This window comes from Nycticebus coucang, chromosome X, assembly GCF_027406575.1.
Source record: "Nycticebus coucang isolate mNycCou1 chromosome X, mNycCou1.pri, whole genome shotgun sequence".
In the NCBI taxonomy this organism is placed as follows: domain Eukaryota; kingdom Metazoa; phylum Chordata; class Mammalia; order Primates; family Lorisidae; genus Nycticebus; species Nycticebus coucang.
Genome location: NC_069804.1, coordinates 184,226,824 through 184,250,981, shown reverse-complemented (window position 1 = coordinate 184,250,981; position 24,158 = coordinate 184,226,824). Strand labels below are relative to the sequence as shown.

Below are 24,158 nucleotides of genomic sequence, written 5' to 3'. Positions count from 1 at the left end.
TGCCCAGACTGGAGTGGTGTGATCATAGCTCACTGCAGCCTTGAGCTCCTAGGCTCAAGCAATCTTCCTGCCTCAGCCTCCCCTAAAGCCAGTACTACAGGTGTGCACCACCACCCCTTGCTAATTTTTAAATTTTTTGGTAGAGATTGGGTTTCACTGTGTTGCCTAGGATGGTCTTGAATTCCTGGGCTCAAGCAATCCTCCTACTTCTGGCTCCCAAAGTGCTGTAATTACAGGTGTGGGCCACCATGCCCAGCTTATAGGAATTATTATCTCATGCCATCCTCATTAGCAACCCAATGAGATGGGTGCTTTCATTATCCCCAGTAGGTGAGGGCAAGGAGGCACAGACAGGGTAGGTAACTGAAGCAAAATCACACAACTAATGACCAGGGACAGAATTTGAATTCAAGGAACTTCCCTGTAACTAAGGCGTGAGCATATTAAACAGGAGACACAGCCTGGCGCTGAAGTCCCAGTTCCGTTCTGCATCCAAGTTTCCCCTTCATCCTCCCGGGGACCAGGATCCCCTAAGCTGTGACCTAGGAACATCAGAGCGAGGTAGGAGCGCCCCCACCTGGACAAATATCGCCTCGACGTGTCTTCATCCTGCCAGGGGCTACGTAAGCAAGGCGGGCTGCGGAGAACTTCCTTCTAACTAAGGCGTGAGCTCCCTGTGGCCCGCCCCCTGGGTCCAAAGCCTGAGTGGGAGTCCCAGCGTCCGCACCCGCCGAGCCGCAGCCCAATAGGAAGACCGGCCAGTGGCCCCGCCTCTCGGCCCAGGAGGGTGGGCCGGAAGAGCGCCGGCTCGTGATTGGCAGGCGGGCCTGCACGTGAAGCGGGGCGTGGGCGGGCCGCGGCTGGGAGCGGGAAACATGGCCGGGCAGGCTGCTGGCGGCGGCTACGGCGGCGGCGGCGGCGGCGACGGTAGCAACGACTGGTACTACGAGGACGAGGGCGACTACAGTGTGTTCAAGGCGGCTGTGGAGGTGTTCGGGAAGCTGAAGGTGCTGCAGGCCCAGGGAAGCTACCCTGGATGGGGGGCTGGGGAGGGCCCTGCCCGAAGCTCGGGCGGGTTTGCTGCGGAAGCGGCGGCGCCACGCTGCTTCTGTCGCAGGTCCTGGCTGCGCCTTGTTACCCTGCAGCATGAGGTTGCTTGTGGAGCATCCATCTTTGCTCTTGGAGGTGCCCCAGGCCTTCGCTCTTGCCGTCTCCGCCCACCATGCCTGGTAGTTGAGGCCAGCACCACTCATGGAAGTCTGCAAGACTCAGGCTGGGTGCCCTGGCCTCAAGGAGTTTGCAGGGTCTTGGGGGACAGATGGGCAGTGTTCAGTGCTACTCTGTCAAGTCAGCGAGACGGGGCTTGGCGTCAGATGCCAGGGGTGGGCTCCAAAACCCCTCAACGCAGCAGTGGGGAAGCCAGGTCCTTAACTTCAGGGGGCTGTCTCAGGTCCCTTTTGCCCACTCGTCCCTCCCTCTGCCCCGCCTTACCTCTCCTACACCCCAGGCCTCATCCTCCCCCTTGGCCTCCATCTCTGCTTCCCCCCCACTCTGCTAGCCCCACCTCATCCCCACCCTTTCAAGACAGGCTCTGTGCTCCCTCTCTCCCTCTGTCTGGGAGCCTAGATGTGATGTCCTAGCTATTGCTCCTAGGGCCTGCTGCCACAACAGCTCAGAGGGAACCCAATTGAAGGCATGGGGACGCAGGCTGCAGGAGGTGTGGGTTTGATAATGAGAGGCTGTGAACTCTTGGCAAGATGCAAGGAGAGCATGAGGGATGCTGGGCTGCAGGATGTGTCTGAAGGAAGGGGTTATGAAAGCTTGCAGAAGCACATGAGGACCCTTCACTGGTTGTGCTTACTAAACCTTTTGGCATGCCCTTTCCTTGCTTAGGAACTAAACTGCCCCTTCCTAGAGGGTCTGTATATCACAGAACCAAAGACGATTCAGGAACTGCTATGTAGCCCCTCGAAATACCGCTTGGAGATCCTGGAGTGGATGTGTATACGGTAATGCCCTGCTTTCTTCCTCTGGCCACCTGGGGTATACACTGGCACCATCCAGCCCACCTGGGGAGGTTGGGGTTTGTGGTTTCAGTGAGTAGCTATCCTCCCAGAAGGCTCTGTACCCTGGCTCAGCCACCCTGACAGCAGCACGTTAGGTGGGAAGTGCTGGCTACCAAGCCACGCTCCGGTTGGGGGCAAAGTAGCTCCTGACATTGTTGGATGAGTTCATCCACGTCCTCGCTGCAGTGCTGAGCTGGGCTTTGGAGCATTTTCCTTGCTTTAACTACCAGTTTGGAAATGCCCTACTTTAGTACTCTTAGCCTCAGGCTAGGAAGCTGAGGGTCAGGCTTTGCAGTGCAGGAGTGACAGCCAAGGCCATGGGAGGGTGAATCCCAGGCTCTAGCAACTCCATGGAAAGAGCCTCTTTTTCTGCATGGCGGTGGGGTGGGCTTTCATGTTGTCAAGCTCCCAGGGCTCACTAGCAAGAGCCTGAGGCCTCAGCAGCTCCCTGGAGAGGGACATCACCAGGGCCTCAGTGTTACACCAGGCATGGAGTTCAGGGCTGGGTTGCAGCAGTTGGACTGTGTGTCCTTGGAGGGAGGCTCAAGCTGTGTGTGGCTTATAACATGTCTGGGCATGCATGGCAAGACTTCCTAACTTCTGTGCAGCCTAAGTCTGGAACCCACTGTGTCCACCAGAATGCTCTTAAGGCAAGATGCTTGCAAGTGGCCCCTGTCATGTGTATCTGTGTGCTGCTGTTAGGGCAGGGCTGTACCATGCCAAGGTGAATAGCTAGGACTGTGGCCATAGGGTCTATCACAGCGGGAACCCCCAAATGGCATAAAGCAGGGCTCAGTAAACCTTTTATGCAAAGGGCCAATCAACATTGTCAGTTTCTGTTACAACCACTCAGCTCTGCCATTATAGCAGAAAAATAGCCATAGACAGCACATGGAGGGATGGGCAGGGATGCATGCCAATAAAACCTTATTTACAGAAATGGGGCTGGCTTGTGTGTTTGACCCTTCTTCGGAAAGAGCTAGGTATTGGCATTCATTAATGGCAGAGTATCCTGCTATGAGAGGTGAGGTTGTTCATTCATTAGACACTAAGCAGCCACTGCATTAACTCCCAGCAATACAGAATGGAAAGCCTGTGATCTGGGAGGTGAGAGCCCAGTAGAAGGACCCTGTCTGGGCCCCCCTGAGACAGAGAGACACCAAGGTGGCTACAGGCTACCCATGGGAGGCCACATCTGCCAGGAGCTGGTGGTGGGGTGCACTCTGGCTGGGAGGAGCAGATGGCAGCCTGGGGCCAGGGCCAGAGGCCTCGTTGGCATGCTGAAAGCCAGCTAGTGCCACCATTTCAGGAAAGAGCTGAGTGCTGAGGAGTTCCTCTTTCCTGTGTGTGGTGATGTCTTTTTTTTGTTAACTATGAGAAGGATTTTTATTTCAGTATTCAGTGCACATTTCTGATGTAAACTTTTTGAAATGTTTTTCTGTGAGAATTTATGGAGTGAAATTAACATAAAATTAACCCTGTTAAAGTGGTGCTTAGCACATACACAAGCAAGTCACTCTTTAGAGCAAGTGTCTGGATGGGGTTGTGGGTGGGATTCTCCTGCCTCCTCGGGCCTGACTGGCTTTGCTGTTTCCCACAGGGTCTGTCCCACCTTGCAGGACAAGTTTAGCTCACTGAAGAGGGCCCCGGCAGAGGTGAAGATCCAAGGTAGGTTTTGTTATGGGAGTGTGGAATTTGCGGGCAAATTCTGGGCAGTTCTGAGCTTTATAGGTTTCCTGAGTTGTAGTGAATTTACTGCCAGACGGGTGTTTTCTTTTGTGTGGTGTACACTCTGTGGATGTTGCTAGAGCCTTCTACAATTAGGGGCCCCTGACTCTAGGAATAGTGAGTGGAAGAGCTCCTCTCATAGGGACCAAGAGCATGTCTGTGCTCTGCAGCCTTGGGAGGCAGATACAGTGATTGTTGCCAGCACTTCTGGTAGCTCTGTCTCCCTATCTCCCTGGCACGTGCTTACACCTCTGCATGTTCCTGGGAGCATGCTTGATGCTCTGTACCTGCTTGTCTTGTTACTCTTCTTTGCCATCATTTCCTGGTGGAAACCATTCTCAACCTGGTAACAAACATTAGTGAATAACTTTTCACTTTCTCAGTGATGTGTCCAAAAGTCAATGGAATTTCAAAGGTCCAGTTTTTCATGTGCCTCTGTTCTAACCACGTCAGGGTGGACAAACTGTACCCTGGAGCCCTGATCCATGCCCTTGCTGCATCAAGGACACTCCTCCCTGCAGCTGAACTGGGCTGGAAGAACTGGATGTAGTATCTTTGTCAGTAGGCCGACTTGGGCCACACAGAAGTGCTGTCCTTGTCTCTGAAGCTGTTGTGTCTTTTAACTTGCCATTTGGTGGGACCACGCAGAGGCCATAAGATGGCCTAACACAGACAGACGTGTTGACCTTGGCCTTGGGCCTCAGGCTGGCCCCTAGTCCAGCCACAGCCTTGACTTCACCCTTCCTGGCCTTATTTTCCTTTTCTGTAAAGTGAGCTTGAAAAACCCATCTTGCTTATCTTATCAGAGTGTGTGAGAGAAACCAGGACAAGTAGGGGTTAGGATAGTTCTCGACTCAACTGATAGGGTATTAAAAGAGCACATGCTGTATGCAAGTCACTGTTTTGGATGTTGGGGGTATAGCAGCGAATTGTGCTGCCTTTCCAGAGCTTATGTGCCCACTGGGAGGGACAGGTGATGAACAAAGGGAGCAGGAAGAGCCAGATGGTGAGAAGCACTGTAAACAGCCAGGTGGCTTGGGGTAAGGCTGGTATTGCTGACATAGGTGGCAGGAAGGGAGGAAGTGAGCCAGGCACATGGGGGGAAGGCTAGTGTTCAGGGCCTGAGGTGGACTTGTGTTTGGCATCTTTGAGAACCAGCTAGGAGGCCATGTGGCTCATGGAGTAGAAAGCAAGGGGGTAGGTCAGGAGACGTTGGGGAGGATCAGGCTGGGCCTTGTGGGTCATGAAGGGCTTTGGCTTTTACTCTGAGGCAGGGTGCTGCCTGGTGTTGGGTTTAATAGCACCCCGGGCCCACTGTGCTAAGAGTAGGTACCCTGGGCGGAGGCAGGGACAGTGGTGCAGCTCTTGGAGTAGCTGATCCAAGCGAAAGTTTGGGGGCAGTGGAGGGGAACACTGGCTGGATCCTGAATTCAGAGTGAGGGGAAGGTTGGCTAGACTTGTTGTCTGTCATGAGGATTTGGGGTTAAGGGCTGTGGGTGGGCGGGCTTGCTTGAGAGAGACTGCATTTGTGTCGTCTGTGCGGGTTACTGAGTGCCCCACACACTCTGCTTACTCTTTGCAGTGCCTTCCCAAGCACATGCCATGCAGGGCTGTGCCTGTTACGTTGTTGAGGCACGTAGGGGTTGGAGAAGGGCCTGTCTCAAGGGACTTGACTTGCCCCAGAGTTAGATGCAGAGTTGGGGCTGGTAACAGTCCCAGGCTTCCTGGCTCCAAGTCCTGAATTTTCTCTGTGTACCAGGCAGTTACCTGGAAAATGACCTAGGCACCCTTGCAAGATGTGCCTGGAAGGCCCCTGCACCACACGGGAATTCAGGTTCCCCAAGTGTGAAATGGAAACAAGGGCCACCTGCTAGGGCTGCTGGCAAGATGATAGGAGATGGTGACATGCAAGACCATTAGGACATCAGCAGGTGTGAATGGTGGTTCCTTTCGCTTTAGCCCCCCAAGGCCTCTGACCTCTGTGCTCTCAGGCAGCGGTCTGGCTCCCACTAACACTGTAGGGAGAGCCCTGCTCATGGAGGAGCGCTAGGTACAGCCCTTGTTTTTACATGAGGAAACTGATGGCCAGTGAGTGCAGGTCACACAGCAAGAGGCAGCTCTGGCACCTGGGTATGTCTTCCACCTGCTTCTTGGCCAGCCTGGTCCTGCCCTCATGTGTGCTGGGCCTTCAGGGACACCCTCTCCTGGGAGAGGCTTGATGCCCCACATGTTGTGAACCTCTGGGGTATCTGGTGTTGTATTATGGTCAAGTGGGTGCTGGCAGTCACTGGGTTTTTGTGCCTCAACAGAGATGGTGAAATTAGGCCATGAGCTGATGCTGTGTGCACCAGATGACCAGGAGATCCTGAAGGTAAGAGAGGGCCCCCAACTGTCCCTGTAGAGGGCGTGTACGCTTTCTGCCCTATGCTGGAGAGCTATGTGATGCCAGCATGGGGATTGGAAGATTTTCTTTCCCTAGGGCTGTTGAGGTTACACAGGCCCTGGAGCTGGCCATATGCCTGGGGAGGCTGTTTCTCTGGGTGTCCCTGAGGTACCAAGTGCTAGGATTCTCCTGGGCAGACCCCAGCTATCCCCACGCCCAGGAGAGAGAGCAACTATGGAGGTAGAGGCAGGTCTCTGGCTTATTATGATCAAAGGGACAGAGAGTGTGTCCTATCCTTGGTTGATGACTGTATTCTTGTCTAGCACTGTACCAGTGGGGTACGTATTCCTCCAGTGCCGGCCCCAACCCTGCACCTAACTCTGTGGCACCTAACTCACAGCCACCCTCAGCAGCAGGGGAGGTAACAACTTACCTGAGGCCACATGGCAGCAGAGTCAGGCCCCCACCTCCTGGGCACAGGCATTTTCTCCACATGCTGCCTACCTGGGGTTTCTCCACAGAGGCCCCTAACTGGCCCTAACATGTCTCAAGCCAGGCAGAGGGTCCCCAGCCTGGCTTTTAACATTTCTGAATTTTGAAATAATTATTTTTGCTTTTTTGATTGTTATGAGTAATGCTGCTATGAACATACTTGTATAACTTTTTGACTGAACACCTCCTCTTTTTAATCCTCTTGGGGAACCAGGAGTAGAATTACTGTGTCCTCTGGTAACTCTGTTTAATTTTTTGAGCCACTACCAAACAGTTTTTCACAGAGGCTGCACCATTTTACAGTCTCTCTAGCAATGTAGGAGGGTTCCAATTTATCCTCATTCTCAACAATACTTAGTACTGTCTTTTTGATTATAGCCATCATAGAATCAAAGTATAAAGTGGTATCTCATGATTTTGATTTGCATGTCCTTGATGACCAGTGATATTGAGCTTTTCGTGAGCTTATTGGCCATTTATACTGTATATATTCTGCTTTGGAGAAATGTCCATATTCAAGTCCTCTGCCCATGTTTTAATTGGCTCATTCATCTTTTTATTGTTGAATTATAAGAATTCATTTTGGGGGGGATGGACTGTAGTGATTAATTATTTTTATAACTTTATTGATGTATAATTTACATATCATAAAATAACACTCATTGTAAGACCCAGTGTGGTGGCTCATGCCTGTAATCCCAGCATTCTGGGAGGCCGAGGTGAGATGAATCATCAGAGCTCAGGAGTTTGAGACCAGCTTGAGCAAGAGGGAGACCCTGTCTCTGAAAATAGCTAGGCATGGGTGGTGCCTGTGGCTCAAGGAGTAGGGCACCGGTCCCATATGCCGGAGGTGGCGGGTTCAAACCTAGCCCTGGCCAAAAACCACACACAAAAAAAGAAAATAGCTGGGCATGGGGTGGCGCCTGTGGCTCAAAGGAGTAGGGCGCTGGCCCTATATGCAAGACGTGGTGGGTTCAAACCTAGCCCTGGCCAAAAACTGCAAAAAAAAAAAAAAAAAAATAGCTGGTCGTGGTGGGTGCCTGTAGTCCAGCTACTCAAGAGGCTGAGGCAGGAGGATTACTTGAGTCCAAGAGCTTGAGGTTGCTGTGAGCTATGACGCCATGGCCCTCTACCAAGGGTGACAAAGTGAGACTCTGTGTCCAAAAACAAAACAAAACAAATTCACTCATTGTAAATACACCATCCAATGATTCTTAAAGTAAATTTGTAGATTTTGCAACCATTACCCCAAGTCAGTTTTTGAACGTTTTCATCACCCCTAAAAATTTTCTCAAACCTTTCAATCATTGCTTCTACTCCAAGCCCCTTCTTTTTTTGAGTTCTTTATATATTCTGGGTATAAGTCACATCAGATAATCATTTGCAAATACAAGTACAGTATTTTCTCCTATCCTGTGGATTGTCTTTTCATTTTCTTGATGTCTCCTTTGGAGCACACACATTTTTAGTTTTGATGAAGTCCAATTGATCTACTTTTTCTTTGGTCATTTGTGCTTTTGGTATCATACATGAATCCATTGACAAACCCAAGGTCATAGACATTTACCCTTGTGTTTTCTGCTTAGAGTTTTATAGTCTTAGCTTTTTTATTTAGGTCTTTGATCCATTTTTAGTTACTTTTTACATATGGTGTGAGTATCCAGTTGTCCTGGCACCAAGAGTATTTTTCCACATTGCATTGCCTTCTCAAAAATCAACTGACCATAAATGTGAAGGTATTTTTCTGGACTTTCCATTCTAGTTCATTGATTTTGTATGTCTGTCTTTATGCTAGGACTACACTGTCTTGAATACTGTAGATTTGTAAATTTTGACATTATGTCCTCCAATTTTGTTATTTTTCAAGATTGTCTTAGCTATTTGGGACTTCTTGAAATTCCATATGAATTTGAGGATCAGCTTGTCAGTTTCTGCAAATCAGCTAACTGGGATTTTGATGGAGATTACGTTGAATCTGTTGATCAATTTGGGTAGTATTGCTATCAACTAGATTAAGTCTTCCGGTTCATCAACAGACATACCTTTCCATTTGTTTAGGTCTTCTTTAATTTCTTGTAATGATGTTTTGTACCTTTCAGTATACAAGTCTTAGTTTCTTCTTCTTCTTCTTTTTTTTTTTTTTTTTTGAGACAGAGTCTCACTTAATTGTCCTTGGTAGAGTGCCATGGTGTCATAGCTCATAGCAACCTCAAACTCTTGGGCTCAAGTGATTCTCTTGCCTCAGCCTCCCACGTGGCTGAGGACTATAGGCGCCCACCACAACACTTGGCTATTTTTTCTATTTTTAGTAGAGATAGGGTCTTGTTCTTGGTCAGGCTGGTGTAGAACTCATGAGCTTAAGCAATCTACCTGCCTCAGCCTCCCAGAGTGCTAGGATTACAGGCATGAGTCACCATGCCCAGCTCTTGTTCTTCTTTTGTTAAATTTGTTCCTAAGTATTTTATTCTATAAGAGGCTATTGTGGGCGGCGCCTGTGGCTCAGTCGGTAAGGCGCCGGCCCCATATACCGAGGGTGGCGGGTTCAAACCCGGCCTCGGCCGAACTGCAACCAAAAAATAGCCGGGCGTTGTGGCGGGCGCCTGTAGTCCCAGCTACTCGGGAGGCTGAGGCAAGAGAATCGCTTAAGCCCAGGAGTTGGAGGTTGCTGTGAGCTGTGTGAGGCCACGGCACTCTACCGAGGGCCATAGAGTAAGACTCTGTCTCTACAAAAACAAACAAACAAAAAAAAAAAAAAAAACAGGCTATTGCCTCTTAAAATTATTTTCTTAATTTCATTTTTGTATTGTTTATTACTAGTATATAGAAATACAATTGATTTTTGCATATTCTTGTATCTTGTCACCTTGCTAAATTTATTTATTAGTTTTAATGGTTTAGTGGATTCCTTAGGATTTTCCATATATTACTTATAAGATCATGTCATCTACAAATAGAGATAGTTTTATGTTTTCTTTTCCAAATTGGATGCCTTTTGTTTGTTTTTCTTGTCTGATTGCTTTGGCTAGGACTTCCAACGTAATGTGGAGTAGAACTGGTAAGAGCAGATATCCTTGTCTTATTCCTGATCTTAAGGAAAAATCTTCCATCTATTGACTATGAAGTTAGCTATAGGTTTTTGTGGGTACCTTTATCAGGTTGAAGAAATTCCCTTGTAACCCTAGATTGTTAAGCGTTTTTATTGTGAAAAGGTGTTAGATTTTGTCACTTGCTTTTTTGCATCTATTGAAGTGATTGTGTGGTTTTATCCTTCATTCTATTCTTCCTTCATTATTGATGTTCCAGGCTTCCTTCTGTTATCATTTTACTTCTGTCTGCTGAACTGCCTTTAGCAGTTCTTTTAGAGGAGGTCTGCTGGGACCAAATTATGTTAGTTTTCATTTATTGGTGAATGTCTTATTTCTCTTTCCTTCCTGAAGGATATTTTCACTGGACATAGAACTCTGGGTAGGCAGTTCTTTCTGGCCTCCACAGGTTCTAATGAAAAAAATCTGCAGTCATTTGAATGATTTCCCCCTTTATCACATTTTTTTTTTCTCGCTACTTTAAAGATTTGTTTCTTCATTTTAATTGCTAGCAGTGTGATTATAATGCTTCTGGGGGAAGATTTCTTTGGGTTTCTCCTGTTAGGATTCCTTCAACTTCTCAAATCTGTACATTTGTGTCTTTCTTTTCTTTATTTTATTTTTTTGAGACAGAATCTCACTCTGTTGCCCTTGGTAGAGTGCCATAATGTCAAACTTCTGGGCTCAAGCGATCCTCCTGCTTCAGCCTTCTAAGTAGTTGGGAGTACAGGCGCCTGCCACCACGCCTGACTAGTTTTTCTATTTTTAGTAGAGACTGGGTCTCATTCTTGCTCAGGCTGATCTTGAACTCATGAGCTCAAATGATCCACCTGTCTCGATTTCCCAGAGTGCTAGGATTACAGGCGTGAACCACCTTGCCTGGCCTACATTTGTGTCTTTCCACACCTTGGGAAATTTTCGGCCATTATTTCCCCAAATGTCTTTTCAGCACCACATGCTTCGCTCCTCTCCTTTTGGACCTCCTATGACACAGATGGTAGACCTTTTATTACTGTGCCACAGGCCAGTGAGGTTCTAGTTTTTAAATGTTTTTCTCTCTATCACTTACACTGGATGGTTTTTGTTTATGTATTTTCAAGTTGACCGACTTGTTTCTCTGTCCCTTCCATGTGCTATTGAGCCCATCTAGTGAGGTTTTGAGAGCAGTTTTAGACCCACGGCAACATTGGGCAGAAAGTATGGAAAGCTCCCCTGAGTAGCCTGTGTGCCCACGTGCACAGCCTCCCCTGCTCTTGATGTCCAGCACCCCAGTAGTACGTTTTTCAGAATCCATGAGCCAACAGGGACACATCGTCCCTCAGAGGCCATGTTTAGTGAGTTTTTTGTTTCAGTTCTACTATCTTTGTGTTCTAAAGTTTCCACATAGTTGTCATTGTTGTCTTAATAGTTTATTTGTGATGCTTTCTATTTTAACTTTTCCTTCAAGAGCGTTTGTGATCGATTATTCCAGCATTTTTCTAATGGCTGCTTTAAAATTTTTGTTAGATCATTGTAATATCTGTGACATCTCATTGGCATCTGTTGGTTGTCATTTTCTCATGTAAGTTGAGATTTTCATGCTTCTTCATGTGCCAAGTAATTTTCTGGACATTTTAGCTATTTGACTGTGGGTCTTATTAAATTGCATGGAGAATATTGATGCTTGGGCTTCAGTAGGCCCTTGACATGCTTAGGTATGAGCAGCAAGTTCCGCCTACTTCCTACCTTCTGACCAAGCAGCTCCAGCACTGCAGCGCTGCGCAGTTTCCAAAGCCTTAGCGCACATGTGTGCCACTCAGTGGTCAGCTGGGACCTGGGCGTCAGTCTCTCCCTGGCTTAGTAATCAGTCTTTGCTGTGCCCATCAAGAGCTGATCCCCATGCATGGGTGGGGCTGAGCCCTGGTGTTCCTAAACAGATTTGGGTCTCCCTCTCTGATGCTCTTTCCTTTCCACTAGCTCTTTGATACTTTCTTGCTCCATATGGCTCTCTTTTCCTGGGGTGTTCCAGTTGTAAACTACCCACTTCTGTTACTGTGGCACGGTGGTAGGAGGACAGAAAGGAAAAAAACAGCAATAGGATTTGGCCCCATGCCTTTGGCACTGTAGGCCCAGGAGAGGAGAGGAGGGTTCCCTCCCTCAGAGTGCTAGCTTCTGCAGTTTTTTGTCACTGGTGCTTTTGTTGCTGTTGCTACCCCCAACCATGTGGCCTGGGGTCTGGGATCTGAGGTAGCAGAGTAAAAAGCCCAGGGAATTTTCCCCACTCTGTCTGAGTTTGTGGCTTTTAACCAGAGAGTCTGTCCCAGAGCTGTTTTAGGGTACGCTGCCACACTCCCTCTGGTCATCTGGCTGAGTTTGCATCAGGGGTTCAGGAGGAGGCAGCATGGTTCCCTTACCACCAGTCTGAGGGCTAGCTCTGAATTCTGGCTTCCTCCCTGACCACCTTGATGACTTGGCTTTTCAGAGACTGAAGACACCTGCCCTGTGTGTATGTCCAGCTATGGGAGGTGGGTTTCCTCTGTCTTAGCTGTGACTGGCACCCTGCCCTTGCTTTTTATTTTCACACTTTTCATTGTGGTAAAATGCATATCACAGAAAGTCTACCAAGTTAGATATTAAAGAGTTCCCAGCAGACCCTGTAGGGCTCTTCCCACATTTTAAAGATACACATAGCATGAAATGTACTACACTAACCATTTTTAATGTGCAGCCTAGTGGTGTTAAGCACAGTGACATTGCTGTGTAGCCATCACCACCATCCATCTGTGGAACCTTTTCATCTTCCTAACTCTGTACTCAATGTTTAAGCCACTTTAAAGCAGACGATTCAGTGGCATTTAGTGCATTTGCACTGTTGTACAATGACTGTCTCCATCTAGTTTCAAAACATCTTTATCACTCTGAAAGGTAGTCCCAGACCCATACCCCATATTCACTCCCCACAGGAGTCTACAGGATATGGCCTTTTATGACTGGCTTCTTCACTGAGTACAATATTTTTAAAGTTTGTTCATGTTGCAGCAGCTCGTATCACAATTTCATTCCTTGTTAGGGAATAAAAACTAAAAGCAATTGGATAATTATGTTGGTATTATTGATACCTGGCAGTTGCAGAGTGGAGTGGGAAAAAGGAGGTACAGATGTAAGATCATTAGGTTTTGTCGAGCCTTGTAGTGCTGAATTTCAATTGGAAATGTCAATTGAATTTCAAGCTCCTAATATCTTAACTTGAGAAATACATATATATGTATGTGCATTTCCTCACCTTGTGCCCTGGAAAGCCCTATGACAACGATGGCCCAGTTGTAATGTGGGCCCAGGGCAGGAAATGTACTAGTTGCGCCAGAAACACCATGTCACAGGAGAGAGCAGGCAACCAGCTGAGATTTAGGGTCACATCTGAGGGACCCAGGAGCCAACTAGCACTAGAAGCCCTCATTGGCCAACGAGGGGCCGATTTGGGCGTCCTAAGCACAGTGACTGAAGTGGATGGAGTGGTTCCCATGTACTTAAATCCGTGAGTTCATAATTATGTTTTGAAGAGTCATTTGACACTAAAAACACACCACAACACAAAAAATAGGTCAACTGGACTTCATTAAAACAAAAACTTTGGTGCACTAAAGTACGCCATCACGAAAGTAAAAGGCCTACAGAACAGGAGGAAATAGTTGTAAATCATATGTCTGATAAAAGACTTGTATCCAGAGTCTGTTAAGAAGATGCACAAATGACCACTAAGTACATGAAAAGATGCTTGATGTCATTGGTCATTAGAGCAATGCAAGCCAAGACACCAGGAGATGCTCCTTCACACCCCCCAGGGAGATGGCAGTGTTGGGTGGAGAGTGGGAGCGGAGAATGGTGCAGCCACTGTAGAAGACACTTGGCAGCTGCTCTGATGGGTAAATGTAGAGTCCCTGCATGACACAGCCCTTCCACTCCCAGGCACAGACGCGAGAGAATTGCAAACGTGTGTGCACACAAAACCTTCATAGAAGTATTATTCATAATGGTTCCAAAGGACAAATAACCCAAATGCCCATCAACTGGTGAATAGAGGAACTAATTAGGAATAACAAAGGACAGACTACTGATGGGCACTACAGCACCCATGATCCTTGTAAGCGTCATGCTCAGTGCAGGCAGCTGGTCACAAAAGGCCACATAGTGGGTGATCCCATTTCTATGAAATCTCTGGAACAGGCAAATCCATAGGGACAGAAAGATTGGTGGGGCCAGGGGCTGGGGAGGGGAGATGGCAAGTCACTGCTAGTGGGGACAAGGCTTCTTTTTGGGGTGATATGATGCTCTAAAATGTGATTGTGGTAATGGCTGCAGAACCCTGCATAGCCTAACAGCCACTGACCTGTAAAGTTGAGGGTGAATCTTATGGTATGTGCATTACAGCTCTTCACAGGCTGTGGGCGCTGAGGAAGGAGAAGTGTCTGAGGCTCACACCTGGTGCAGAGATCCTGAGGCAGCCTGTGCTTGGTGTGTTCAAGAAACAGCCAGGACTGCTGGTTTGGCTGAAGTGGAGTTGGGAGGCAGGGTATAGAGTAGGCTGGGCAGGGTGCTATTCTCAACATGGTGATGGCCACTAGAGCATTTTCAGCCAAGGACCAACTTGCTTCTGCTAAGTCCTCCAGAGAAAGCTGTGGCTGCCATGTAAAGGATGGGGTCATTGGCAGGCTGTGCTGCTCCCAGGCTAGTGTAGGTGCCAGCTGGGGTGGTGACAGTAGTGGAGGAGGTGGGAGGACCCCACTGGGTTTGCTGAGGATAGATTAGGGAAGGCTGGGGGGTTTGTTCTGCTGACCTTTTCAGAGGTCCTTGCATCTGGCCCTTTGCTAGGGGCAGAGAGGAGCAGGTGGGATGAATCCATGCATGGGCTTTGGGGAGATGGCCACACAGGGAGGTCAGTGGGGATCCCCAGGTGTTAGACAGCTTGGCCTTGGGGATCCAGAGGGGTTCTCTGTGGGCCAGGCATAGGGCCTTGGGGAGCTCACAGGAAAGTGTAGGCCAGGACTGCCAGGTGGACTCAGTGCCATGGTCACTACCTGACCCCAGGCTCGCAGAACTCTAAGCAGACTGCCTGCCCCTTCCTGGGCATTGAGTGGTGGTGGGGGCAGGTTGGAGCTGGCTTTCCACTGAGGAGGGGTCAACAGGCACAGGTGTTCCAGCCCAGGCCACGGGTCAAGGCTTTGTGAGGTGTTGAGTGACAGCTGCTCTTGTGTTTCTGTCTGGGCTATCTCCTATCTAGACGTTGTTCCATTCCCCACCCCAAAGCTCCCCTGCCAGTGTGTCTGTTGGGTAGATTGGGAAAATGAGGTAATGAGGAGGTGCAGGAAGCCAGTGGCAGGCTGAGGTTACAGAGTTGAAAGAAGCTTCCAGAGGCACACAGGCCATGTCAATGTGGTCACACAGCGGGGAGCCAGCCTGCTAAAAGTGCCAGGCAGCTGCAGCCATGAGATGAGTGCTTCAGAGCCCCCAAGTCTCCTCAGCCAAGGGCTGCCTGGGCCTGAGATATCAGCAAGGTCGCCTCAGCCCCTTCACTTACATCTCTGCCCTCAAGGCCAACTTGCCATGTCATTGCTTCTTAGGGTCTTCATGTGCTGAGTTGCCTATGAGACTGGCTGAGTGAGTCCTTTCTGGTGTTCCTCGGAATTGCAGTGCATGCCTGGTGTGGGCAGTGAGGAGATTACATTGGAGAGGCTGCATAGCATCTCAGGCCAAATGCTGATCCTTTTCTGGAAGGAGGGAGGAGCCTTGACCTCCTGGCTAGGCAGCTGTCTGAGGGTATCCCACTCACCTTCCAGCTGGGCTGGGGACCAGGTCAGCCCCCAGCTCCGGTCAGAATTCCTGCCTACCCTGCATGGAGTTTTGGTCCTACCTCAGGTTTCACTCTCGTGCGGTCAGTAGCACTGATCTTTCCAGGCCAGCCTGGGGGTGTGTGTGCCTTTCTACTCCTAGTCTGACCACCCTCTTTTTTTCTGACTTTCCAACCCAGGTTTCAAAGCTAATTAATTTTAGGGTGGCGGCTGTGGCTCAAAGGAGTATGGTGCCGGCCCCATATACCAGAGGTGGTGGGTTCAAACCTGGCCCCAGCCAAAAACTGCAAAAAAAACCTAGTTAATTTCAGTGGCGCTCTCCCTGAAATTCCAGTTTGAAAGAGATGTTTCCAGTCTCTGATTCTCGTTATATTGGTTTTCGGCCTATATGTCATATTTATGAATGTATACAGAGTATAGCTGTAGTTTATTCCAAAGTATCATTTTTGCTCTGCTGGTTTTCAGATTTCTTCATTTTAAAAATAATAGTACTGTTTGCTTCGTAGCAGGATGTTCAAAGTAAATGAAGTACTTAATTGCATAAATAACATGTATTATTTGTATTTTTTAAAATAATGACAAATAAAATAGAAAGAATGAGAATATGTGAAAAGGCTTTGGAAGAAAGGTACCACCTAACATGGGTATTGAGGCAAAAGTTATTTCCTGGCCCTGTCCTGGAGATAACCCCGAGGAATGGGGCACCATCAGGTCACTGTGGGCTGTGTTCCATTTCAGCAGGTCTTGCTGTGTGTCACATGCCCACTCAGTAAGCTGTTCTGTTAGCTCTGTGATAAAAACACACTCCTGTGCATTTCTACAACACTGGGAATGTTCCACAGTGTGGTCCTAGGCATCATTGCAGCCTGAGGTGGAGGCTGGGGAGGGAGCCCTTGACAGCAGTAGCCTCTGAGGTCAAGGTCCCTGGGTTACACCAAGATGTGGCCAGGTAGGGACAGAGGGTGGCATGTGGGGCAAGGGTACCTGGAACAGCTGCCTTGGCCCAGCCTAGGTTTAGCCAGTGAGTATGTGTGGCTTTCCCTGCCTAGGGCTGTGCCTGTGCCCAGAAGCAGCTGCACTTCATGGATCAGTTGCTGGATGCGGTCCGGAGCCTGACTGTTGGGTACTACAGTTGCTCGAGGTGAAGGTTTGGGTGGCCCCGGTGGGTGCTCTGTATAGTCTGGTCTTGGCCCTAGATCTAGAGCTAGTGGGGCAGGGTTGTGTCTGCATCTGGGGTCTTACTTCCCTTGAAGCAGCAGCCACATACTGGGCCAGGAGCTGGGGGTGCCAGCTGGGACTGCCCCCTTGGGGATCAGCTGGCCAGGGAGAGTGTGGGCTAGGGGTGGCTTCCCAGGGTCCTGGTGTGAGTAGAAAGTGGCATAGGCCTGGGAGGAAATGGGCAGGCCACTCTGGAGGTGCGTGAACACCCAGAGTAGTGGGGCTCCCTTTCCTGGCTCCCCACCCGTCTTGTTCTGCCTTTTGGGTCTTCCACGTGGGACCAGGGGCCTGCTGGGCCAGTGCTGAGGCCTCAAATGGTGGGACTCTGGGGCCACTTTTGCAGCCTAAAGGAGCACTTCGAGGATACCAGAGAGAAGAATGAGGCATTGCTTGAGGAGCTCTTCTCCAACCCCCACCTGCAGACGCTCCTGAACCCCCAATGTGACCCATGGCCCCTGGACATGCAACCCCTCCTTGACGAGCAGAGTGACAACCGCCAGCGGTATGTGCTTCATGAGGTTTTGGCAGTGGTGCCCTGGGTTCCTGTCCCAGCTCCCACCCTGATTGGTTCTGCCCATGGTGGCATAGAGCTGGATATGTCCCCCCTTCTTTTCCTATAGGGCCAGCCCCTCTGTGGGGTTTGAGGAGGAGGAAGTGGTGGAGCTGGCCAGACAGCTGCAGAACAGCACTGCCAAGCTGCAGGCACTCAGGCTAGAGGTGAGGGGTGCTAGCTTCTGGGGGTGGTGAGGCTTGGGGGGGCCCACTTTGTGTCCTAGAACAAGTGATATGTGAGGCTTAAGGGAGGTGGTTAGTGTGCAGTGCCTGGCAGGTTCTAAAATGCTGTGGTGCCCTGTCCACATGAAGGTGAAAGGCAGATACTGAGTCTGAGCCTGGGGAGCAAAGGGCCATGCATGAGCCTGGGAAGCTTAGCTTGGAATGGGAAGGATCTGCTTCAGGAGTCAGGCCACTGGCCAGGCCTGAGCTCTCTCCTTGCATGTACCCTGTCACATGTGGCCCTCCTGGCATCCTTTGGTGTGGCCTCTTTATTTGATTACAAAAGTGAATGAGGCCATCATGAGCATTACATGGAAGGATCGAGGCCCAAAGCCAGAAGGTCTTGCTCTAAACTGAGTTGCTTTGCAGCTCCTCTGTCTCCTGGCTGATGGAAGCTTTCTTCCCATCCTGACTTCATGCTGTGTCAGGTGAGGGCTTTCTGTGGCCTGGGCCTGCCAGATAGGGCAGCCTTGAGGGCCTCTCTGCTCTGGCTTTGCAGTGCTTTGTGCAGCGCAAGCAGGGGACCCCTGTGGGTGGGGCCGACACCAGCACCCTGGACCAGAAGCTGCGCCTGGTCATCTCAGACTTCCACCAGCTCATCTTGGCTTTCCTCCAAGTCTACGACAATGAGCTGCGTGAGTGCTGCCGGCGTCCAGGCCCTGACCTTCACCCGTGCGGCCCTGTCGTCCAGGCTGTGTATCAGTCTCTGACTTCCTGCAGCCAGGTAAGAATTACCTTCCCCTCCTCTCCCCTTCCCTGCCCACTCAGACTGATGGCTCACACTCTGCCTCTGACAAGGGACCTGAGGTCTGGGACAAGGGGCTAAGAGGGGCTTGGCCTGGACTCCCTGCAAACCAGTACATGGCAAGGCCTGGAATCCAGGCCTGGGACTTTCAGTGGATTGGGACAAATATTTCTCTGGGTGTCATAGAGGGAGGGTCCTTGTGCAGTGTGGGATCAGTGTTGGTATTGCCCCCAAACCCACCGTACCTTTAACTAAGCCAGTACCCTGGGCCCTGAAGAGGTTTGTATACTGCCTGTGTTAGTCCCACTCGCCTTGGTGTAACACTTATTCCAGCCTCCAGCTCCTATCCTGATATTGGCCTCACTCTGTTTCCACATTACACCCAAACACATCAAGGTCCATTCATTCTTCTGTGTGACCAAGAACTGTGCCAGACAGGCAGACAGAAGCTTGCCTGTCTATACCCATGAACCAGTTCCAACAAGTCAAGAAAGTGGTCTCCCACTGCTAAGTAGGTGTTTACTTGTTTCCTTGTTCCACATTTCACATCCCCAGAGGCCAACTTAAAAAGTTGGGTTTAGTTATAATTATCACGGTTGTTCATAGGCAGAACACTGACCTTGGCTCAAGAGGCCCATGCCATTTCTTTTCTTTTTTTTTTTTTTTTTTAATGAAGAGGCCCCAAGACTTACAACCTCTGACCAGTCTGTCTTGTGAGACCCTCCAACAGGAATGGTGGTTAGGACACAGGCCTCTTCTGCCCTTTTTTTTTGGGCCATTTGCCTTGCTTTGGCTGGGAGGACATGCAGTACTGGCTGGCATGTCCCTAAGCATGGAGATTGCTAGAGCAACATCATAGTATGGTGTCCACCAGGAGGAAGGGGACTTAGCTTTGAGAACTCTGTCTTTGTGGGCAAATGCCACATGCTCGTTGTGAACTGGGTGGGAAGCTGTGTTTAGGTAAAAGCAGTGGCATTGAGTGCCTACACACTCCCTCTGCAGCTGCTGAAAGCCATGGTGAAGCTTGCCGACACCTCTGTGAGAGCCATGGAGATGGCCAGGAAGCAGCAGGGTGAGCAGATCTGCTGGGGCAGTGACAGCTCTGTGATGAGCCTAGGTATGTGACCTCCTTCTCAGCTTCTTATCTGTGTGCAGCAGCACTTGGGGGAACATCTCAGGACAGACCCCTTATTTCTTTCTTCTTTCTCTGAAGCATGTTTTCCTTTCCTTGATAAAAATACTTTCTATGCACTATAAAATGAAAATACTCATTGTAGAAAATTTGGATAACCCAAAGGCCTGCAGAGGTAAATGTAGAAATGACTCTGGCAACCCAGAGGTGGTTAGTGTCAGTGTTTTGGTCTCTTTCCCTCCCTTTTTCTTACCCTCATTTTTTTTTTTAAAGTTAAGTTTAATCATGACATGGGCATTTCAAAAATATTACGTTCTTTCCTTTTGACCTCATTATAAATGTTCTCCCATTTTTACTGAGTAACATTTTTAATTGTCAAATATTAGTCCAGTCACCCCTATGCTAAAATTAGCTTAGCATTTTCTGTGACTGAATCTGTAGGTCATTTTAAGTTTTTAATGTTATACATAATGCCATTGTAGGGTTTAAATAGTAAAAAAATGGAAACAATCCAAAGTTCTAACGTCAAGTAATACTTGGGTAAGTGATGGTGTGTCTACGTGGCAGGGAATCATACTATTGTTGGGAGTTGCTTACAAGAACACGAGGAAATGCATACTATAAAATGTTATAGGGAAAATGTAGGTTAGGAAATATACTGTGTGAGGTCCCCTTCTCAAAGAAACAAATACAGAAAAAATCCTGGAAGGAAATATGCCAGAATATGGAGGTGGACTTTCTCTGGAAAGAGAGGTGGGCTGGCTTGTTCACTGTTCCCCAGCCCCGTCTCTAAGGAGCTTGGATTACTTGGGTTATGTTTCCCCTTGATTATCAATCTTTACAAAAAGTGCACAGTGAGTGTGTGTAGACATAACATGTCCCCTGCATTTTAGATGACGTTCTTAGCACAGTTACTGAGGTGTTAGTGAGGCTGTGCTCAGTGGTGATTTTGAGGCCAGGTTATTAGGTTGCCAATGATTTCCTTCTTACTGTGTCCACATCAGCTCTAGATTTGGACCTTTTCACGTTGCTACTGTACACATGCACAATCATATCTAAATTTTAAACTAAAATTATCTAAAATGTAAACTTTTTCTGAATAATTTTTTTAATTATGGAAATATACATTAAGAAAGAAAAAAATTTTTTAATAAGACAAGTAGCATTTTGGGAGGAGACTTAGCTCACAGGGCCAGAAACCTGAACTGCTTTCTTATTTTCCTCCTTCATTCAAATTCAACAATGCAGATTCCAGAAATGGGACATAGCTACCACCTCTCACATGCCTCTACATAATCCTCTCCTGGCTTCAGGTGACCGCTTTCCTGACTGGGTGACGGTTACTTCTTTGTGAGATTCACCTATATTGTGTGTATCTGCAGTTTGTTTCTTTTCTTTCTTTCTTTCTTTTTTTCTTTTTTTTTGAGACAGAGCCTCAAGCTTTTGCCCTGGGTAGAGTGCCATGGCATCACAGCTCACAGCAACCTCCAACTCCTGGGTTTAAGCGAGTCTCCTGCCTCCGCCTCCCAAGTAGCTGGGACTACAGGTGCCCACCACAGTGCCCGGCTATTTTTTGGTTGTAGTTGTCATTGTTGTTTGGCGGGCCCAGGCTGGATTCGAACCCACCAGCTCAGGTGTATATGGCTGGTGCCTTAGCCGTTCTGAGCCATAGGCGCCAAGCCAGTTTGTTTATTTTCATTGCCACATGGCATGAGTCAACAAACTTTTCCTGTAATATAGTAAGTAGGTGTTGCAGGCCATGCGATCTGTGCGGCAACTACTTGATGCTCCTGTTGTCAGGAGAAAGCAGTTGTGGAGGATGCATAGATGAGTCTGGTTGTATCGTGGGAAAACCTGACTTGTGAAAGCAGGTGGCAGGCTGTAGTCAGCGTCCCATTGGAGGCCTACACTGTGCTGTATCTGCCTGTTCTGCTGTCCGTGGATGTGAGGGTTGTTTCTGTTTGGGGTTCTCATGAATGATGTTGCTGTGAGCATTCCTGAGTCTTGTCTCCTCCTGCGTGTGTATACCACTTCCTTCATGTCTTTCTAGGAGTAGAGTTACTGAATCACACAGGTGAGCATGCTTGTCTTCAGCACGACTCAATCCTGCTATATTCCCCACCCCTACCCAGTAGTGCTTGAGCCATCCCATTGCCCCACACCCTTACCTACACCTGCATTTTCAGACTTTCTCTCACTAGCACCTTGTTAGTAGGTGTGTGATGGTATTTCATCGCATCTTTATTTTGAATTTCACTACTTACTAACAAAGTTGTAGCTTTTTACACCTTTATTGACCATGAAGGTATGAAAGTGTGTGTTGAAATCTCACTCATTTTTCTTTTCCTTTCTTTCTTTCTTTTTTGTTTTTGTTGCAGTTTTTGGCTGGGGCTGGGCTCAAACCTGCCATCCTTGGCATATGGGGCCAGTGCCCTACTCGTTGAGCCACAGGCGCTACCCAAGTCTCACTCATTTTTCTATTGGGTTGCTTATCTTTTTCTTATCAATTTGTATCCTTTCTTATATTCTGGATACAAGGTTTTGGATGTTCAATGTATCACATATGTCTTCTTCCACTATGTGGCTTATCTCTTCATACCTTTTGTGGTCTTTTGATAAACAGTAGCTTTTAATTTAAATATAGTCACATGTCATCATTTCATTATGGACAGTGCCTTCTGTGTCTTAGTGAAGAGTACTTTTCCACTCTCAACATCACAAAGGTATTTTTTATATCATCTTCCAAAAACTTCATAGTATTACCTTTTATAGTTGAATTTTGCGTGCAGTGTGAGTCAGGAGTCCAATTTCCTTTTATTTTATATGGATATGCATTTTTCTTAGTGCCATTAATGGACTCTTTCCCCATTGGTCTATAGTACTGTCACCTTGGTTAGTTACTGCATGTCCTTATATGTGTAGGTTTCTGGGTTCTCTATTGTGTTCTATTCCTCTTCTTTCAAAGAAAGAAGGTAAATCCAGTTTTCCTACTTTGCTTATTTATTTATTTAGATAGTCTCACTCAATTGCCCTGGGTAGAATGCCATGGCATCGTAGCTCACAGCAACCTCAAACTCTTGAACTCAAGTGATCTTCTTGCCTCAGCCTCCAGGTAGCTGGGACTATAGGCACTTGCCACAACACTCAGTATTTTTTTTTTAGAGACAGGGTCTCGCTTTTGCTCAGGCTGGTCTCGAAATCTTGAGCTCAAGCAATCCACCTGCCATAGCCTCCCAGAGTGCTGGGATTACAGGTGTGAGCCACTGTGCCCAGCCTCTCTTCTTTCTTTATTTTTTTTTTTTTCGTAGAGACAGAGTCTCACTTTATAGCCCTCGGTAGAGTGCCGTGGCCTCACACAGCTCACAGCAACCTCCAACTCCTGGGCTTAAGCGATTCTCTTGCCTCAGCCTCCCGAGTAGCTGGGACTACAGGCGCCTGCCACAGCGCCCGGCTATTTTTTGGTTGCAGTTTGGCCGGGGCCGGGTTTGAACCCGCCACCCTCGGTACATGGGGCCGGCGCCCTACCGACTGAGCCACAGGCGCCGCCCCTCTCTTCTTTATTTTTAATAATGGCTTTACCAAGGTATACTTCACATAACATTCACCCTTTGGAAAGTGTACAGTTCAACAGTTTTTAGGATATTTCCAGAATTGCATAACTATCACCACTATATAAATCCAGAACATTTTCATCGCCCTAAAAGAAATCCCATGCCATTAGCAGTCACTCCCCATTGTCCCCTAGGCCCACTTCTAGGAAACACTGGTCTACTGTCTATGGATTTTGCTTATTCTGGATATTTCCTATAATTGGAATCTCACAATATGTGTCCTTTGTGCCTGGCTTCTTTCAATGAACATAATGTTTATAAGGTTTATCCATGTACATCATTCCTTTTTATGAGTGAACAATTCTTTATTTGGCTCTGGTACTATTTACTTTTTGACAGTTATTAATAATGCTCCTATGAACATTTTCTACATCTGTGTGTGAGCGTAGGTTTTTCAATTAACTTGGGTATATAACTAGGAATAGAATTGCTGGGCCATATGGTGACTCTATATTAAACTCTTTGAAGGATTCCCAGACTGTTTTATCCCTTTTGATTGGGTTGTTAATCCATTTATATTTAATGTAAATACTGATAAGGATTTACATCTATCATTTTGCTCTCATTTTTCTATAATTCTTAGATCTTATTTGTTCCTCTATTTGTGTATGATTTCTGGAGTTTTAAATAGATATTTTGTAACTCACCTTTTTAATTCCCTTGTTGTTTCTTTAAGTCTATTTTTTTTTTTTTTGTAGAGACAGAGTCTCACTGTACCGCCCTCGGGTAGAGTGCCGTGGCGTCACACGGCTCACAGCAACCTCTAACTCTTGGGCTTATGCGATTCTCTTGCCTCAGCCTCCCGAGCAGCTGGGACTACAGGCGCCCGCCACAACACCCGGCTATTTTTTTGTTGCGGTTTGGCCGGGGCTGGGTTTGAACCCGCCACCCTCGGCATATGGGGCCGGTGCCCTACTCACTGAGCCATAGGCGCCGCCCTCTTTAAGTCTATTTTTAAAAAGTTATTTTCATAGTGATTGTCCTAAGAATTACACTTAACATCTTAAACAATCTAGTTCTGAGTTTATTTGAGTAGTATATAAAAATTTTGCTCTAATATAGCTTTCTTCCTTCTCCTTTTCTTTTGTGCTATTATTTTAT

The 24,158-nt window shown here is 47.9% G+C and overlaps 1 protein-coding gene across 2 annotated transcripts in view; it reads left to right on the top strand.

Annotated features, from left to right (window-relative positions):
- The first annotated feature begins 862 nt into the window (after positions 1 to 862).
- Positions 863 to 24,158, top strand: part of HAUS7 (HAUS augmin like complex subunit 7) — a 34,503-nt gene continuing 11,207 nt past the window's right edge. The window contains exons 1-9 of one of the 2 annotated variants that reach the window (XM_053580465.1): positions 863 to 1,007; positions 1,894 to 2,009; positions 3,667 to 3,734; positions 6,104 to 6,165; positions 16,627 to 16,700; positions 17,139 to 17,297; positions 17,416 to 17,512; positions 18,069 to 18,293; positions 19,317 to 19,431. In XM_053580465.1, coding sequence (XP_053436440.1) covers positions 876 to 1,007; positions 1,894 to 2,009; positions 3,667 to 3,734; positions 6,104 to 6,165; positions 16,627 to 16,700; positions 17,139 to 17,297; positions 17,416 to 17,512; positions 18,069 to 18,293; positions 19,317 to 19,431 — 1,048 coding nt within the window. In that variant the 5' untranslated portion in view covers positions 863 to 875. Of the gene's footprint in view, positions 1,008 to 1,893; positions 2,010 to 3,666; positions 3,735 to 6,103; positions 6,166 to 16,626; positions 16,719 to 17,138; positions 17,298 to 17,415; positions 17,513 to 18,068; positions 18,294 to 19,316; positions 19,432 to 24,158 lie in introns of both variants that reach the window. The other variant, XM_053580466.1, reaches the window with a different exon arrangement.